This window comes from Haliotis cracherodii, unplaced genomic scaffold (assembly GCF_022045235.1).
Source record: "Haliotis cracherodii isolate W230 unplaced genomic scaffold, xgHalCrac1.p SCAF_8, whole genome shotgun sequence".
Lineage (NCBI taxonomy): Eukaryota > Metazoa > Mollusca > Gastropoda > Lepetellida > Haliotidae > Haliotis > Haliotis cracherodii.
In genome coordinates, this window is record NW_027266341.1 from 46,562,451 (window position 1) to 46,583,157 (window position 20,707).

The 20,707-nt window shown below is 38.6% G+C and overlaps 1 protein-coding gene across 1 annotated transcript; it reads left to right on the top strand.

The window, feature by feature from the left end:
• Positions 1 to 11,013: 11,013 nt before the first annotated feature.
• On the top strand, positions 11,014 to 12,144 carry LOC139450772 (beta-1,3-galactosyltransferase 5-like). The gene has a single exon (XM_071232602.1). The coding sequence runs from the start codon at positions 11,014 to 11,016 to the stop codon at positions 12,142 to 12,144; it is 1,131 nt and encodes a 376-aa protein (XP_071088703.1).
• Positions 12,145 to 20,707: the final 8,563 nt, after the last annotated feature.

The following is a 20,707-nucleotide window of genomic DNA, read 5'->3' on the forward strand; positions in this document are numbered from 1 at the left end:
AATTGCAGCCAACGGCAACGGTATATTCCAGTAGTTTATCGCTCGGCCGCATACAGCACGGATCACAAGAGGCTGTCTACACAACAACAACGTTGGTGTTCTCCCCTGTCCCTCCAGATCCCCGGATTTGAGTGAGTTGGCACTATTTCAGCCATATCGTGAATTATATATTATTAATTGGACTAAAATAAATATTTAGACTAAATAAAACCTGTCATCTATGGACAGTAAAATAACTAGAACATCACAGATTAATAGTTAAAACTACCATACAACCATAAAAAAGATATCACTATATGTTACAAAACAATATAAAACAGGGCTATACATCGCCAGCAACTGAATGTAGATCACCACCGACATGGACCCCAGCAGAATTTACATCTTCCCTTCAGGTATTGGCGACGATTAGGAAATTTAGCCGAAATTTATAAGAACAGATTCTACCATTAAAACTATGATAGGAATAACGTACTTATTTGGAATTATTTGGACTTACAACACCCTCTCAGGGGGACAATAATTTTACATTACTTTAACCCCCGTCAAGGGCACAGCCAATAAAAATCTCAGTTCACAATCAAACACTACCAATTTAAGAAACAACTATGCACTTCAAAATTTATTAATAAGTTCAATTTCTTTTAAAAAACCTATAATTAATTGAGAACTATTACTATTAAAAAGATCCCCAAGAGATGATGATTTGAAATAGTTATCCCTTGTGATGGCAAAATCAATATCGTCAAGCAGGACATGCTTGACCGTGATTTTCTCAACACAAGGGATACAAAACGGAGGATCCTCACTTTTCAACAAAATTTTAATATTCATGGGTGTAACGAGAATGGACAATACAAAATCGTCGTAAAATTACCTCTTCAAATCTGGACTGACAACCCAAGAAGCTGTAACCTATATTTGTTTTAATTTCATGTAATTTATTAACACCTACTTGGGTGTCCCACTTCTTCTGCATCAGATCTTGGATATATGATACAATCACTGGCTTATAATCAGTGTATGAAATAAAAAGTGGTGTCACAGATTTGTTGAGTGCTACTTTAGCAGCAGCAGCAGCCATTGTGATCCCAGTTATTCCAACATGGCTGGGTAACCAGCAGAAAACGATGTCGTATTGGCCAGTATCAAGTTCAATATATAATTCAAGAATTTCGATTAATAGTGGATGTTTGGTTGACTGATTTGTAATTGCCTGAAGACAGGGAAGTGACTTGGAAAAAATAATAAATTGTTTATGTTTTCTCTCATGATTGTTTGCTAATGTATTCTAGTGCTGTTAATAAGGCCTTTGATTCGGCTGAAAAATTGGAACATTTATGTGGGATTCTGGATGATACAGTCCTGGATCCAATGATGGCGGCACTAGCAACTGCGTCACCATACTTGGATCCATCTATAAATGTAGATTTGTAAGTATCATATTTGTTTCGTATTTGATTATATTCCTGTTGATAAATAAGTTGATTTGTTTCAGATTTAAAAAAAGTAGTTAAGGTTAACTCAACCTCTGTACTAGCTGCCAAGATCGGGGAGTCAAACGTTGGGCAGGGGCTATATTTTCAAGATTTATTTTAGCTGCAGAAACAGAAAGTTGTAGTCTTATGCCATTTGGTGGAATAAGTGATGATTTTTTTTATTGTAGAGGTCTTCATACAGAGGACACAAAACCATACGCTACATTGGATTTGAAAGAACGTAATATGAAAATATGTTGCAAGGATAATTTGTTGCGACGTTGTTTAAGGGACGGCTCATCAGCCTCCACACACAGACTTTGTATCGGGGAAGTTCGGAAGGTTCCAGGGCAAAGCCTCAGTCCTTGATGATGAATACCATCTAATACTTTTAAATTACTTTTACAGGTTCCACCATAGATGATGGAGCCATAATCCAATTTAGAGCAAATGAGTGTCCTGTACAGCTGGAGGAGGGTTTTCTGACCCCCTCCCCACTTTGAACTAGAAAACGACTTTCAGTAGGTCAAGGGTCTTCAGACATTTTTTTTCCAAATGTTTTATGTGTTGTAAAAAGATTAAATGGTGATCAAATATAATTCCCAAGAACTTGGCCTCTTTTACAACTTTAATCGGAGTGATATATAAAACTAAATCAGGGTCTTTATGAGGTTTGTATTTCCTACAAAAATGTATGTAATTTGTTTTGGATTTTGAAAATTTAAAACCATTTTCCAACGACCATTTATTGATCTTATTTAGACACAGGTGTAATTCTCTTTCAATAGTATGCATGTTTTTACCACGACATGATATGTTAAAATCATCAATCGCTTATAACCTTGGAAAGACTATTCATTTTTATGCTGAACAATGTAATGATAAACTACTGCCTTGTGGGACGCCCTTATCCCGATTATAATGATCCACGCGAACTTGAGATTATCTGTCTGATAAAAAATGGGATATAAATTGAGGCAAACGACCTCACTACTCAAAGTCATGTAAGTCATTTAAAATACCGTCCTTCCGTGTAGTGTCATATGCTTTTTCTAGATCGACAAAGACAGACACTGCATGTTGTTTGTTTACAATGGCATACTTAACAAATAACTAAATGGTCAATGGTACTGCGATTTTTACGGAACCCACATTGAATATTTGTGATTAAATTATTAGATTCTAGGTATCATGTTAATCTATTATTGACCATGCGTTCCATGGTTTTGCAAACGCAGCTTGGACATCGGCGTACGTGACACATAATTTTGCCAAGATTGGCGTTTGTTTTGTATAAAAGTACGCCTGGATTTAGCTTTTACAATTTTGAATTCATTTTGGCCACTTCTACAAAGGTCATCGTGTACTGACCATTCAAATTCACTCAAAGTCCAGACAAGAGTATGTTCCAGTTGCAGGATGAAGATATGTTTCACGATCAGAACCATCTATGACAATACACAAGTCGTTATTTAAGAAAAACTCTAATAATATACCCTTTGAATTGCTGTCATTACTACCCCAAAGTGTGTTTTGGCCATTTAAATCTCCCATCATAACACAGGACTTCGGGAGTTGGTCATACAGTGCCTGAAGATCAGATTTTCGGAGAGAGTACGATGGTTGTTCATACAAAGAACACAAAGTAAAAACAATATTCAATGTTACACGCACTGCTACAGCCTGAAGAGTGGTATTGAGAGGAACAAGACTCTGAATGACGCCCTGCCTTACCATAAAAGAAGATCCTCCAGTTGCTTTATCCCCTGGAAGGGAAAAGCAATGGTATGAATCATACTGTCTTAAATCAAATTTATCAGTAGTTTTAAGAAAGGTTTCTTGTAAACAAAATGCAGATGGCTTTAAATCTTGAACATTCAACAAGCAATGAACCGTTCCGGAGGCGAGTCACGTTCTGGATCTCCACACATTCCTTCGAGAACTTTTGATACAATGAAAGGGTTGATCCTAAGAGGAGCTCCATCAACACCATCCACCACCAGACACCGGGGCCAGGAGTCAACATCGGTTTGTGACGTACTCTCACTATCAGAGGATGAAATTGTATCTGTGTCTAAATGTCGTCTCTTATTTTTCGTACGACAACCTGTGTATTGTTGAGTAGCCATGATAGAGAACAGTGATTCAACATCCCGGCTCCCCCACCACCACCACCCCCACCCCCACAAGGAGTCCCAACAAGGACGATGTTGTGGTGGGAACACCAGGGGTGCGGGGATGCCATAACCCAGCAGGGGCACAGGTAGCTTTGTATGTCAAACAGAATAATCAGGCTAGTTCGGCCTTTGACAATTTTCTCAAAATAAATAGAACACGGAGGTCAACTATGCCAGATTGGCCCATGAACCACCGCCTACAAGCATTTGACTCTAGGCAATGTTACAGCCATGCATTTATAATGAGTAATATTCAAAAGTACATAGTAAAAGTTATAGAATATAACGTAGAAACCATGCGAGGACATAACATGACCAGCCGATTGATAGAACCGGGCTTATTCTACCACCCATCTGGGTGAACTAAGGGTCAAAGTAGCGTGTTGGGCAAAAGGAAGACCTGTTCCTGGCTCCAGTAGCCTAAACCCCGGATTTGAACCCGACAGATCACATGTAGGATGAATTGAATAGACGGCTACGCAGACGTCAACTACAACCCCAGACGTTGCAGAAGTTGGCTTTTGCGTTGCAAGCCGAGTGGGCTACCATTCCCCAGGATGTGATTCGCATACTCGTCTCTTCCATAGGCAGGATATCTAGATGTCCCTAAGATTGAAAAAGAAAATATACTGTTGACACATACACTGACACATACTGGTATTATAAATACAAAACAGGTCGACCCACAACTAACGAAACGCGTATATCCTGTACCCAATCAGCTCTCTCAACTTTGTCTAATTTTTTATTTGTCAACTCTTTGCAAACTTAGTTTTACATTAGAAAAATCTCGATTCGGACTGATCTAACTGATAGTGATTCATAGACACATGTTCATGATACAGTTGGCATTGATCAATGGCATTTGCATTCAGCAGAGATTTCTTATGATTATGAAAATGGTTTTGTCGCTTCTATTTAAGAAACTGTAAACAACTTCTTAAACAAGTTGGGGGCACATGTGGCCCAGTCGTCTAAGGCGCCGCGATTTGCTGTGCAGAGTTGGGAACGCCAGAAACTTATGAGTGTGGATTCTAATCCCGATACGCCTCTATTATGTTTCTAGGTTTGTCAGCACCAAACCCGTGCTCGTGGGTTTCACCAAAATGGTAACCGTGTGAAACCTGCATCACTTCAGGCTTTCCTCCCATATTTAGCTGACACGCCGTGATATAACTGGAATCATGTTTTTAATGTGTATTGATTATTTCATTTCAACATGAAAATTATTTTATTTTATATGATATCTTTTCCCGCGCATGTCTGTATGTCAAGATCATAAAAGTCGGTGAAGAGCATGTTCCCTTCAAATAAACATGCATATTTTGATAAATGAAACAACTTCGTGTGCATAAATGGAATCGCAAATGTCTACTTCGTTTGCAGAAACCGTTTCAGCTTGCAATCCTCTCTGTCAATGCGTTCAACATGTATATACATTTCATTCATGGTATATCACTGTTTTACAATGATCCATTAAAATATTTTTACCATTATTGTTAATCATCACGCCAAATGGAAATTTGTGTCTTTGAAAAATCGAAATTAATTATTCTCTCGCATTGATGTTTCATATTTCGTGAGTATTGGTTGATCTGGTGTGAACACAACATCTGGTGTGAATTGTCACCGAATAATATGTGTATGCCTGAAGTGTCTGGATTTCCCCTGACATGAACATTTGACATTGACCGTGTGTGAAGGGCCACACATTTCAGCAAGAGGTAAGCTTATGTGTTTTAAATACTATTTTATTCAGGAAACAATCATTAGTATTAGTTACACGAACTGACTAAATGTTTATTTTTCCCTTTAAAATAACACGTGTTTGTGTTTACCGTTATACTTGCCCATGTACCCATCGTGTACATGTAAATATATGAATGTTGTGTACAGTCATTGAATAAAATATTGAAAAAAGGAACATGTTCATAAGGCGAGACATTTCAAAACAATATGTAATATAAGGTATTGAAGATGTTAACTACAAAACACAGTTTTTGCACGTGCACATCATAGCTACATAATAAAGTATATATATTTCACACTATTTTAAATACCCACTTCAAAAATAAATCAACATGCGCTACAAGACATACTAATCACTTCATAAGGAAAAGTTTGTATTTAGATTGTTTTATTTGAAACATGAATTCTGTGTTGAAAATATGTGAAACGGGATTCAACAGAAGATTGAAACTACAGGTGGTACCAGATAATAGGAAAATACGACCTAAGTGTGTTGATTTTATGTGTGTGTTACGTATAGAGCACACAGTGTCCAATTATAATATGCGCCGATTTCTAGTGTTGTGAAATCCAAATCAAATAATATACATGTATTCTCGAACAGAACATCCCGGAGAAATCTAACATATGTTATCATATGTAGGTAGGTATGCACATACGCATCTTATTATTCTCATGCGTCGTTTCACTCCTTCAGTTCAAACTGTTTTTGGAAACATAATCAATGCTATTGTGCTTCTGAAATAAAGTTTAAGGGGCTCTGATCTCTCTTTGATCTGTGACAATTGACTGGGACGGGATGTTGACTTTGTAATCCCCCCGCCCCAGTGGATATCCTGATGATATCCCAGATATCTCTATTTGTCTGACATCTATGATGTGCCAACCGTAAGCAAATTTGTCGCTTTTGTTGATAGTATAAGGGTATATTGTGATTCCCGGACGGGACTCAACCTCAAAAGTACGTGAATCTGTACTTTACTCAGAATGTGTTATCCCAAATATGACATTTGTTACTGAATCTTTGAGCCCTGTAGTAATGCCCTGTCTTTACTTCTTATACTGTATGATGAGAAAGATTCTGTTCTACTATTGTATTTCTCATCTCTGCCTGGAAAAGCCCTCAGTAGAGTTGAAGGACTTTGACACTGAATCGGAATATTATCTATTGTACTAAACTGATCAATGTGGATGCACAGCACATGGTAGGGAACTATAATGGGTAATTTAAGTTCATGCACTGTTGTAATGGGCCTCACTTCTTTTCCTGTAAATCCAAGTGATTTTTCCCTATGAAGTTAATGGAATATTTTCCGCTGTTTCTAGCGAGTGTCCATTGTCTCATTTAGTGTGATTCTAGCTCCATAGGGCTTAAAAAGTTCATCATGTGCATTCACTATAATATCTATCAGATATAGCACGACCTTCTTTGTCTATAAACAACTTATCATTACCTCGCACAGGGCATAATTGTCACAGGTACAGCATTCGATGCGCAAGAGCAGTTTGCTGCAAACGTCGAGGATGCTATTTCATCACATGTTGATCGACCTATCCAGCAATATCCAGACAATGTTTGGGGAATAGGTCTGTATACGTCAACCAAGTAACAATGAACTTACGATTGCCCGAGTGGTAGGTTATAACGATAAAATTGTAATTGCTACTGATAAACAAACACAAGCCATCAATTCAGATCTTACCACCTGAATAACTCAACCAAGCACAGGCGAAACAGGAATAGTCAAATCACAGTAATCTACTGTAATTCAGCCAAACATTGCATCTGAACATGTTGTTGCTCAAAATCTACAACATTATGATGATTAACAGCACTTATTGTAGATGAAGTTGTAGCAGGTTCACTCATGATCTCTAGCAGCCACACACAACATCCCTGCAATTGCTACAATCACTGCCCATAGGTTTTGACTAAACCAAGTAGCAGTCTTCAAGAGCCAGGATACAATACGTCCTGATATACCAGGAAGTGATGTTGCAGCTTTCCCTGAAAGCTTTCATAGAGCTTCCCTTAAGGACGTTAAATGTTTTTTATCCACTCTTCTGCAACATCCTTATCAGTTGGTTCAGGTGTTGGAGAACTACCATCACCCGTAGCACCACCAGCTGAAGCGAGAACCAAAGTTGAAAAATACTGGGCGGCAAAAGAAAGTATAGATCGATTTCCATGATCGATAAAAATATAACAATAAGAGGTTTTGTTGTGAATTATAATACAATCTAGGGAGAGGTAACAAATGATTGATCAACCAAAGTTCGAATGAAATTGTGCAATCACAGGTAATGTAAGCTCAAGGTAAACAATGGTGGGGTAAGAAATTTCATTTTCAAAAGTTGTCTGAAATATCACCAAAACATTGTCAGACACACTGCAAGTTCAGTGTCGACACTGTTGCCTTCACAAGCGTGTATGACCTCCAGCTGCCTCTTCTGATGACGTTGACTGGAATCCGTGGCCACTCGTCTCTCAGGGCCTGCTGCAATTCTTGTCTGTTGACGGGTGGCTGATGGCGTGCTCTAATCTGCCTGTCACAAGATGGTCCCACAGATGTTCAATAGGATTCATATCGGATGAGTGGGCAGGCCAGGACCAAACGTCAACGTTCTGCTGGTTTAGAAACTTCCGAGTCAGTCTTGCAGTATGGGACCTGGTATCGTCGTGTTGAAACAATGTCCCCTGCTGTTGGTTTTGTAAGAACGGAAGCACAACTGGCTGCAACAGCGTTCAGGTTTCCCTGTATAATCACCAAATCAGTCTTGTCTTCTGATCTCCACAAATACCGCCCCGCACCATGACACCTCCCCCGCCGAATGGATGGACCTCTCGAATACACACCGGAGCCAAACGTTCCCCTCTGCGTCGAGAAACTCGTTCTCTGCCGTCATTTCGAAACAAGTTAAACCGACTTGCATCAGTAAACAGCACTTGACGGCAGTATCTCACTTGCCAGCGGCGAACCTGCCTCGCCCATCGCAGTCTCAGGCGTCGATGTTGAACAGTCAGTACCATCCCTCGGAAAGGACGATATGCTCTGATTCCAGCAGCACGAAGTCGTCGTAGTACTGTACGTTGGCTAATGGGATGTCCCAACGCTGTTGCTGCCGTCGCCGTCGCCGTTACGAATCTGTTTCGCAGGTGAATGAGCCGTATCTGACCGTCTTCCAGTGGTGTTGTCACTCGGGGTCGTCCGGTTCGAGGCCTGTCCTGTGTCCTCCTTGTCTGCCTGTACCGTTGGATCAGCCTGGCTACTGTCAGTGGTGTACAAACAAACATTCTGGGAATTTGGACCTGTGTTGCCCCCATTTCGGCCAAACCGATGGCTGTCTCTCTCTCTGCCCCTTTGACAGTCGTGGCATTTCTTTTGTGTGCTTTCATCACGTGTAGTTATATCCTGCGGACGAACGTATTTATACATGCACGTGCAGTTTATGCCATAGGCGGGAAACCTGTTTCACCATGTTTTTGTCACCGCACGAGTGCCGTCAAAGGTGGTGCGTTCGGGTGAGGTGTTTTTTGGTACCTGTTCCTGGGCAGTCATATTTCCAATACCCACTTTCCCCTAGTTATCGCTGTTTTTAGGAAAATTACAAATTGCCAACCTATACTTTCTTTTGCCGCTTAGTTTTATAAAACCCTATGCGTTTAAAATACTTGGTATGGTTAATCCTTATTCTCATAACAATGTTTGAATTTTTTCAGCCAGTGTAATGACATTATTGGGGACTTGATCAGTAGTTTCTTGACTTCGACTTATTTGTGACTGAAGTGGTTCTTTATAAGTGGAAGCTGCTTCCACGTAGGCTGATTTTCGTCTTTCTGCAATATGACGCCTACTGAATTCATCTTCTGCCTGTGTAACTTTTTTTTCTCATGAGCTATATGCTTGGCGAGTTCAGCTTGCTTAGCTGTAGTTTTGATGCGTAATCCAGGTATTGTTTGCATTGCCTTGTCTAAGCCTCGTAGTTCTCTAATACTACAAAGATGGTGCCTCTAATTAAAATGTCTTCAAGTCCGTCTGATCATGAAGACACTTTTGCATGTTATGGTATGTCTTCCAAAGTATCTTTTCTAGTAGCAGCTGCTGTTGCATCAAGCTCAATGCCCCCTGTTTTGAAGAACCTCAGTGGACTCTTCAGAAAGTGTTGCTTGTGAATCACTATCAAATGATTATGATACCAGGTGTTCGGGAAAATATCTCCCACTATAGAAATTATAGTTGTTACACCTAAAAGACCATACTTGAGAATCAGAGTAAGACATCGGTTCTGTTGTTGACGCTACCGTGATGAAAGCGTATGTCATGCGTCTGGTTTTTGGTTCAGATGAGCCATGATTGGCTTCGCTGCTGTACCTAATTTGAAAATGTTTGTGCCTTCTGCTAACATTATGTATATTTGGGTCATATTTGAACATCAAAAGTAAATAACATATGTTCAAAGACTTAAGAATGACCATCAGACATTTCAAGAATTGCATATTCTGTAGCAACACCATATTATGTTAGAACAAGTCTTCTTGGCACAGATTCTTCTGTTGTATCTGTAATACAACATTCATTTCAATTATTCAAACAACTGAAAAGTCATCTGGAAGCCGTTGGAATTTTTACTTGCTCTTATCGACATTTCAAGCTCGCTGACTGATGAAATATTACTATTGAATACGTGTTGTATGACATGTGGATAAATATGAAACAATTGTTGAGACTAGTCAATAGCAATCAGCTGTTTTGTTCATTCAGGTGATTAGGAGCATGTGGACAGGCACAAGTGATAAGGAAAAGAGATTTGTTTGATCCATTCAACGACTTTCCTGAGTCGTTTTGCCCTGATTATTGTTCTGGGATTGGCGGGGACACGAGTGGTCCAGTCGTTTAAGGCGCCGCAATTTGCTGTGAAGGGTTGCGTCCCTTGAGGACGCCACAAACCTGTCATCGTGGGTTCGAATCCCTGTTCGCCCCGGTTATGTGTCCAGGTTTGTCAGGACCATACCAAACAATTTGGATTTCCTTATTTTAAGGCATATTTTCAAATGAATTGACACAAAGTGAAATTTGAATTTAAATTTTGTTTTTGTGAAGCCTGTGTTTTGCCTATCAGTGTTAGTACTGAACCATTAAAAAAGAAAATAATCATCTGTAAGTTAGTAATTGACATCTGTGAATGTGTGTAACTATAAAATTTGTATAACTGTCACTCCCCCTTCTTCAAAACAAGTGACATTAACGAGAGACCAATTACAAACATGAAGGAGGTACAGACATATGCATTAGTGACAGTTGTACAAATTATCGTTATCTCCAAGAGTTGTACTTTTGCTGCATTAGCTATAAGTGAATATTTACACCAATTCAAAGAGGGTAAAAGTAAGGATACGGGTGTATGTGGAAACTTATTGAAATTGCATTTGATATCAAAACCTTAAACTGCTTAACAATATCTAATAACACCAGTCAATGCTTTAATGTCGACAACAGAAAACCTATGTGACTGAAGTTATGTACATATTTGTGTCATGAAAAACTAAACAGAATGTTTTTGTATTACAGGTACACCAGATGAATATGTGACAAGAAAAGATGATAATGATGCGGCTGAAAAACATGAAGTACTTGATGTGTCTCATGATTATAATTATTAGTTTTTTAAACATATGTTATGTATTTTTGAAGATGAAAAGTGATATCACGAGAAAATATTCGCCAAATACACGCCTTGTGAGCAGCAAGCACAGGCAATTTCAAAATACCTTCAGCTCCTTTAGCACCGATCACGCCTTATCTGAACCAGACACTGAAAGCCAACCTGATGCAGCTGTTGGCATTTCATACCCTGTGATCATCACGGAGGAGTCAAACAAAGAACCTACGTCTGTATCTGGATCTCAAGTTCGGCCGTTTAGGTGTAACAGCTGTTTCAGACACGACTTCATGTATCTCATACAAAATAAAGACATCTGCGGCGAGACGAATAATGACTCCGTTGACCTTCTAATACTCATCCTGACAAGCCACAACAATGTGTACAGAAGGAATGGCATACGCGCAACATGGGCTTCAATCTCCAGGAACAATACTGGACATGTGCGCTATGTCTTCCTACTGGGTGAAGTTCTTCGTGATCAGTTAATGGAACACGTTAAGCTTGAGGCAATGCGCCATAAAGACATGTTGATGGAGGACTTCAGAGACTCGTACACCAATCTGACATACAAAACCATCATGGGTTTAAAATGGGCTTCCTTATTTTGTGACAGTGCCAAATATGTCCTGAAAACAGATGACGACATGTGGATTAATGTGCCTGAAATGATACGACTAGTCAAACGACATGAGATATTTTTGCAATCAGGTGTAATAGGATCATGTGGACATGGACAAGTGATTAGAGACAAGAGATCGAAGGGATTTATTTCCTTCAACGACTTTCCTGAGCCATACTTTCCTGATTATTGTTCAGGTAGTGGCTATGTCACTAGTATGGCCGTTGCAAAACAGGTATATGACATATCGCGTCATGTACCGTTCTTGAAGTTTGAAGACGCATATTTTGGTTTATGTATTGACGCCCTTGGAACGGTAAACCTCAGATACCAAAGAGGGTTTTTTTACACAAGAGACTATAGGAAAGACCTGTGTATTTTGAAATCGAAATATGTTTTTACATGTCATGATGTGCCTTTACCATTAATCAAAAAGGTAATGCAAGCTGAATGTTGACGTTGATGTTGCTACAATTGTGTCAAGACAACAATTTACATAATCCTTGCTGTTATAAACCAAAACGATCACCAATGACTGCACCAGGTTTGCACAGATTATGGTGCACAACCTTTGAATAAGTTGTAACAAAACTTTACAGGCTACCGCTTTCTGCAGACACACGCACATTAGAGACCATAAGAATTAAAGGCTAACGTCTGTTTTGGTATATACCATTTCTGATGTATGAAAACAAACTAACCTGTTTTATCTCTTGAGCACTGTTTTGCAATCTGCCTACACTTATGTTGGTACTGCTGTGACATTCTTAAGGCTGAATGATATACATGAACCATCTCCGTATGTGCCACTCTTAAAGGGATAGTCCATTCAAAACGTTGTGGGGTCATTGGCACTTAGCAAAACGCTATACATCACTAGTCAGTGCGTGCACATTTGACAGAGTTACTCTGGATTTTGTTAGGATAAACGGGTAATGATTGAGTGCTGTTGGTCGCAGCAGTAAAAATAGAGCTATTGTCTGGTATAAGGTTTGATCCAACGACAGTGGCACTTGCTACTTTGCCACCGTCCTTCTGGATTCACCAGTCAAGATTAAACGATGAGTGTCGGATTTATTTCTTAATTGTGCATATCATTGTTGATATACCAGTTGATTTGTGATAGATTTCATAAAGCGTATTAGAGAAATGTCCACTCCTGGCCTTACTAACTGCCAGGGAGGGGTAGATAAAAGCGGATTTGCAGCAATAATATTGGATTTGATCCGAATTCCATGTGGAGGAACCAGCTTTGGTTTATTCCGACACAGTTTCTTCACAAACATTGCGTTGTTTAAAGGAAGGTTAATCAGCCACCACATAAAGTCTGTCAACAGGAAATGCTCGAAAGGCACCACGATATAGTCCTAGTCCTTGATGGTGGAGTCAATCTAGTTTTTTTTCAATTACTCTTGCTTGCTCCATCATACATAATGGCGCCTTAGTCCAGGTTAGAGAATATTTCAGATTTACATATGTGAAAGAGAGTTGTCTGATTCCCCTACCTACTGAATTTAAGACGACCTTTAACAAATCAAGGTCCTTTAGGCATTTTGTCTTCAAATATTTAATATTTTGCAAAAACAAAATGATGGTCGGAAATTAATCCCAAATTTGGACTTCTTTTACAGTCATTTGAGTGCCATCTAAAAAGTTTCGGGGCCTTTGTGGGGTTAATATTTTCGACCGAAATGTGTACAATTGGTCTTGGTCTGTGAAATTTAAAGCCCATCTCAAGTGACCATTTATGAATTGTATTTAGACACCAACGTAATTGTCGTTCAATAGTATGCATATTTTTACCACGACATGAAGTATTAAAACCATCCCCAAACAATGAGATCAAGGCTGTTTCATCCCATCCGCCTACTATGTACTCATTCAGCAATTATCACCCCATCCCATATGTTTACTTGGTCTCCTCCTATTAGTAAGACAGCCCAGTTGTGAGACACCTTAAAATAACAATGTCATATCTGGTTGTACATGTTAATCAGGTAATTAACCCCTGTCATGAAAATGGACTTGTCTTATTATAGACAAAAGAAATAACTCAAGATGCTTGATACCCTCTTTTACTTTATTTCATTCAACATTTTAATTTACCCAGCACTCACCACATGGAGGTTGCTCTTCGTGAATGCATTTTGTGATTCTTAGCCGTTATACATATACTTTTCGTTTGGGGAACGATTTCGGCTGTGGTTTTTATCGGCCTTTTTACGCTGTTTCCGTTTTTCAAATTACGTTTTGGTCAAGCATTTGTGATTGAGCATGCAATAAAGCATCACAATCTGAAAAGGTGCTATGTTGACTTTACTTGCCCTCCAACTCTGAATCAAAGTCATGAAAATATATAGTGAGTGAGTATGGTTTTACGCCGCTTTTAGCAGATTCCAGCAATATCCCGTGGTGGGGTGGGGATCACCTGAAATGGGCTTCACACATTGTACCCATGTCGGGAATCGGCGTGACGAGCAAACGCTTTAACCACTAGGCTACCCGACCGCCCCTGAAAAATACAGAATCTTCGTGGGGTCCGCATATGTTAACAACCGAAAAGCGAATATTTTCTATCGTTATATCTGATGAAATCAAACGACCGTTTGGATCAGAAATATTTTCGTATAATTCATTTATTATTAAATTAAAATCATTGTACTGGCACTATTACTGGTTCCGTGGGAACCTTGCTCATTTCCTACTGTACTGTGGTTTCCTAGAGAAATATCATACATGATTTTCTTTTTGTTATAACATTCACAATGTCTCTATGTTTTATGTGATCTGATTGGAGACCCTAGAATTCATTGATAAAGCACCAACATTCGTCAATTCGATGCATGCTTTGCATATAATGCATGTGTATGGGCATCGTGGGGAGAAAAGTAAAGAATTGGGGGGTAAAAATAGAGTTGGTAAGGAAAAAATAGAATATTGATTAAAAGTAAAAGGCGTTAACCATTGGGTAGGAGCTCAAACTTGAGTGTCATAGATAGGCTTATCTGCGATTAACCTTTTAACTGTATCAGAAGTAGCTGAAGCTTCGTAAAATATTCTCAACAACTTGGGGTACAGTTCATCCGACTGACACTTTTCGTCTGTGTGCATGTTGAAAGAGATCAATAAATTAGGAAGAAAAAGGAATAGCAATAAAACAAGAGAAGTACTGACAGGAAGGAAACAAAGATCGGTTAATGAAGTTTAAAACGAGATCTTTAGAGGAACAAGATGAAATGAAATACACCTGTCACAATCCAGTGTATCATCATAATGGACAGAGATAAGGCTGCGCGCAGTTCCCTGTTTAAACAAAATAGTGGATACTGTATTGTCATTGAACTATTTATATGTGATTGATCACTGAGTCAGTGTTAGCATGAGGGTTGAATTTGTACCGTTAAACTTGTTCTTTGACACCATAGACACATCCGTTGAATACCTTATGAAAGAGGGCCAAAAGCTAAGAATTTGACACTGCTTCAGCAGCTCTCACACTTTGCGGAGGTGGTTGCCGAGGCTACATATATACTAATATCATACGAGTACGCTAAGAGTACGCTACGAGTGTGTTACGATTCCCATAGGAATCCAATAGGAGTCTAATAGGAGTCTATTAAGAGTTGCATACGAGCACAGCGATCTCGATACGAGCTGTGCGAGTTTGGTACGACTTTGGTACGACTTGGCTACGAGCTGCTAAATAATTCGGCGGGAATTACACCCGTACAGCTCGTATTAGACTCGGTCAACTCGGCCATAACTTTTTCAGACGATGCTCATACGAGTTCTGTACGAGCACCACGAGGTCGCCACGAGGGTACTATGAGTAGGACGAGTGTGTTACGAGTTTGTTACGAGTTTACTAGGAGTTGGATTGCGGCCCGACTTGAGCAGTTCCAAAACTCTCGTAGATCAGTACGAGGTATCCCGAGTTACCCAGAGTTTAGTACGACCTCGCTACGAGCTCCATACGAGGACCCCCGAGTCGGCTCGGGACGCAACTCGGCAAAGTGTGAGAGCCCCTTCTTTATGAACGATATGACTGAAAAACTGCAAGATGCTTTTACAGCTTCAGAAGCTTATAACGCCTATGTTATGAGAAATGTATTTTGATTCGTTCATTCTAATACCATTTATTCGTGTGTCTATAATGGAAATATGAAAAGTTGTACTTGATAAACTCAGTGCTATTTTTAGTATGCACGTTATAGACGTGAATCGCGGGTCACTGAGTGCAACCATATGGCCTAAGACGCCAGCGATGAGAGGGAAGATTTCACACAGTGTGTGGTGTGTATTAGTGATTCTCTTCTGTTTTTTTACGTGTTCATGGATTACCAAGTTATATGGAGTACAAAAAGTAAGTATACATAATGGCTTACTTGGATCTGTATAATATAACCTTGATTGAAACGTATGTATTCTCCTCAAATCCAAGAAAATGTAATGTGCATGGCACATACTATTGATCTAGGCTTAACCATGTTAAAACATTCGTTTTGATGTAAAATATTTTCACGCATGTAATTAGCGGTTGTGCTTACTTATAAGTTCATTTAGAAGCTTTATGTTATTCATCCTTTTTTAAGCCGTGGGAAGGCATAGCCTTACTGAAAATGTTTCTGTATAATTTCACTTTTATGCATCTTTTACTATGTTGCATAAAACCTATACTCCATACAAATCGTAGATGGAATGAAATCTAAGTATTTCTCTTCAAATCATGTGTTCCAGATATGAAATCGGTAGCGAATCTAATCTTACAAAGATTGAGATCGTTGTTTTCAACTGCACATTTTATTCACAAGCACTGTCTACATACCCCAACGTAATGTAGAGAATATTAAAGTATACTGATTATATAATGAAGTATAACAATTAAAATTGTAGGGGCATACATGATAGAAATAAGCGTTGAGAAATGTTCACTTCTCTTGAGAAAAAGAAGGCACAGATTACCGTTTACAGGATGTACATGGTACCATAAAAAAACATGGAACAAACAATAAGGAAAAAATGAGGCAATAATCTATGTTATTTCCGCTCGTTCAAAAGCAATGCCAGATGTATAGCAATTTTAATTTTGTGCAAGTAACTTTGACTTCAAATATGAAAAAATACAATGTGATGAAAAAGGTAACATGCTTATAATGGAAGTTGAGATTATTGACTATAAACTTGGTGTTAATATCATATGGACCCAACCATGATGATCCTGATCTCTAGGATGAAATTGACAACACTATAGATCTTCGACAAGTGATCACATTATCCTGTCTGGGGATTGGAATATCATTCAAAACTACTCGCTAGATATGTATAACTATCAAAATGTAAATCACCCGAAAGCACGAGAAGGGGGACTGAAAGGTAAATCTGAAATAGCCTTAGTAGACGCTGGTAGGGTACTGAACCCGTTTGCTAATCGATACACATGGAGACAACCCACCCTTCCTTAAATTTAAGCTCGATTCGATTCTTTTCTTGTATCTCATCATTATCCAATATCTTTGAAATTTAGACTCCGAATTGCAGCGAAGGAACGGTTTTTGGAAATTTGACGATTCACTTCTCAAAGACAAAAAGTACGTTGAGTTAGTAAAATAAATTATCAAGGAAACTATTAAACAGTAGAGAAAAGTAAAGAAGGGAACTTCTCAATGAACGACCTTCTCCTATGGGACATGACCATACCACTGATCCGGGGTTAAACTAAACAATATTCATCGTATCAGAAAAGAACACGTGAAACTTTAGAAATGAACATAAAACATAAATTACACAACAAAGTGAGGAAATGGTGTCATCGATACCAGACTGACAATGTTTAGAATCTCTCATTAAGGAATTAGAAAAAAATAATTAAAATTGGAACTCAGGGAATAACGGTTAGATGTAATGCAAAATGAATGGAACATGGCCAAGAAACATACAAATATTATCTAAGTTTAGAATCTAGAAACTACCTCAATAAATCGATAAATCGAATGGAAGAAAACCAAGGTTATATTTGTAGAACAAAGGAGTAAGAAGGTTTAATGGTAAACTCTACCCTGAACATGACGTGTCAAGTATTCAGTCGGAATCCCCGCTTGGTAAATTTAAAGTTCCAAAACTATCTGATGAGTTGTCTCACAAAATTGAAGGAGAACTGGTCACGAATTGTGATGAAGTCCTCGAAGTAGTTAAATTTGTGAAAAATGAGAAAAGTCCAGGACTGGATTGATTTACTGCGGAATTCTTCTGGAATGGTATTGTTAAACATTTAATAAGATATTTCAGTTTTGTATAACAACCTGGGTGAATAATTCATCTCACAAAAACGAGCAACCCATGCTTGCCGCAAAATGCGACTGTGATTGTCGTTAGAGGCGACTATCGGGATCGGGTGGTCAGGTTCGCTGACTTGGTTGATGCATGTCATCGTATCCCATATACTGAGTGCGACGTTAAATAACAAACAAACAAACACAAAAAGAGGACTAATTACGCGTGTACCTAAATGTAATAAACCAAAACAATATCCAAAAACTTGGCGTCACATATCATTATTATCGGTTTTCTACAAGGTTGCTTCTATAGCCATATCACGTGGAATACAATCTGTGATAGATATACGTATTAAGAAAGAACAGAACAGAATATATTTCGTTTAGTCTGGCCATGAGGCCAATAGTACAGATGGTGGGATAATATTTGACATATTGTGGCAGAGCGCTTCAGTTAATATTGGCTTTGGAATTTCTAAGTTTAAACATTTTATCTAAATAAAGAGCTAGCTGAAATAAAATGTTGTCGTCATTTGTTGTGAGTAACAATACAAACTTGTGCAGGGTAGGATATTGATAATAATGCGAGGGCAAATACCTTATCCTTAAGTTATTATAAGCTGAACATATAAATAGTGCATGGTATTCATCATCTAAGTCTTCTTTACAGAAAGTGCATAGGCTGTCAGCAAAGTCATGGTCACTAGACTACACTAGACTAGACGATCTTAGTCAATATACTGTTGATCGATTATGATAAAGCTTTCTATACTGTCGATTGGACTTAAATAAACAAAACACTGAGTTACTTTGGCTTTTGATAATCAATGAAACAATGGATACCTATACTCTTCAAAAAAAAGAAACGCAATACGGATATGTTTGGCCATAAAAGCAAAGTTAGCGGACCAAGAGGTGCAAAGTGAAGAGGCTTTTAAATGTGTCAATGACAATTTTCCCGGATCTAAATGATCACAACAAGGAAATGCAAACCATTAGTCGGGAAACACGCTCGAATCGAAAAAAACTCGCACCCAGTGCATTAGCAAAAGGGCCATTTACTCACACAAGTCTGGCTTTGCACTTCTTTTTTTGAAGAGTATACATTGTTAAATGGAATACAATCAGGAGTTCTTGTGAATGGTTTTGGTTCCGCATTCTTTGACATATATAGAGGATGCCGTCAATGAGATCCCTTATCACTTGATCTATTCATGCTATGCGTTGAAATACTGACAAGAAATAACCAGCGAAAAAGGGAATTAGAATTGGTGACATTGAGTATCTTCTGGCACAATGCAGACGACACAGTCTGCTCGCTTGATGATTCTGAACCATGCCTCTACGCCGTTTTGCATGAATTGACATTCTTCGCGCGCTTCTCAGGTTTAAATGTAAACACAGATAAGACAAAATTGATATTGATAGGTTCGAAGAAGAGATCGAAAATGATAAGAGTAACCTTTTGAGTTATTGTGCATACAAATCTGTCATGATCTGGATGATGTGGTGCATATTAACTAAGAAAACAGGTTCAAGCAATGTGAAACGCTAACGTCAATATGGTCAATAAGACATCTAACAACTTTTGGTTGAAATACTATTATTAATCACTAGTTCTGTCAAACCTTAACCACCTATTCCAAATAACCCCCAAACAATAATTGATAAATTTCAAACAACATGTTTCAAATTCTTGTGGGGGAAATTAGCTGGACAAAATGAAACGATCACGAATAGTATTTGAAACTAAAGATGGAAGAATTAAATGCCCTAAAATAAGAGAAGTCGTACAATCTCAAAATATTTCGATGATAAGATGAGCCTTTACAACCCATTCTAAATAGTGTTTTTTATTCCTTTTAAATACCCCTATAATAAACGATCACAATATGTATCAGATCAATGGCCGGAAACAATATTTATATCCTTATAAAGTGGTACTGATTGACTCAGTTGAGCGAAACAGACATATCAATCGGCATAGACATTGAAATTTAACTGTATTAAGAAGAACCAGATATAGACCAATATATTTTGTATTTATTATGAACACGACTTTAACAACATGTATTATATGGTATGAAACAAATAGATGTTAGATGAATGTATGCGGACAGAGAAAGCATTATAGCATACATATGTGGAGACGTCCTGTACCATTTCAATGCAGGACCCTGGTCTAAAACTCATTGCATTTCCCTTCGTCCACCCGTGAAGGCGTATGACCGACAGCTAATGCTATTAGCCAGAAGAATACTCATGGTAAGAACAATCCTATTTCGCGCATGGCCTGTGTGCGAACCATACCATTGACTGACATGAAAGAAATATGTAGAGCCGACAGCTCACGTAACACATGTTGGCAAGTGAGAGACATTGCCGTTTGTGCGATGTCAGCTGAGCGCGGTTTGGTCTGGGCGCTTGTTGACTTCTCTCAGTGGATACAGTCATAACTTGATTTATTTGTAAGAATAACGACTACACAGCATAACGACCGTATGTGTTGACGTAATGTGTACGAACCTGGAAGGTTTTGACGATGACTTGCAACTTGAATTTTAATCAATAATGAGCAGTTTGAGTTTCCCATTGGTCATGTTGGATCCCCGAAAACCTGGGTTCGATTCTGCACATGTACATTTGGCATATGATCGAAGTTGTTATCGTCCCTCGCAGTGCTACAGCTGGAATATTCTATAGTAAAAAGTGGGAGCATTATTCTTTACCTATCCGCACAAGATCTTG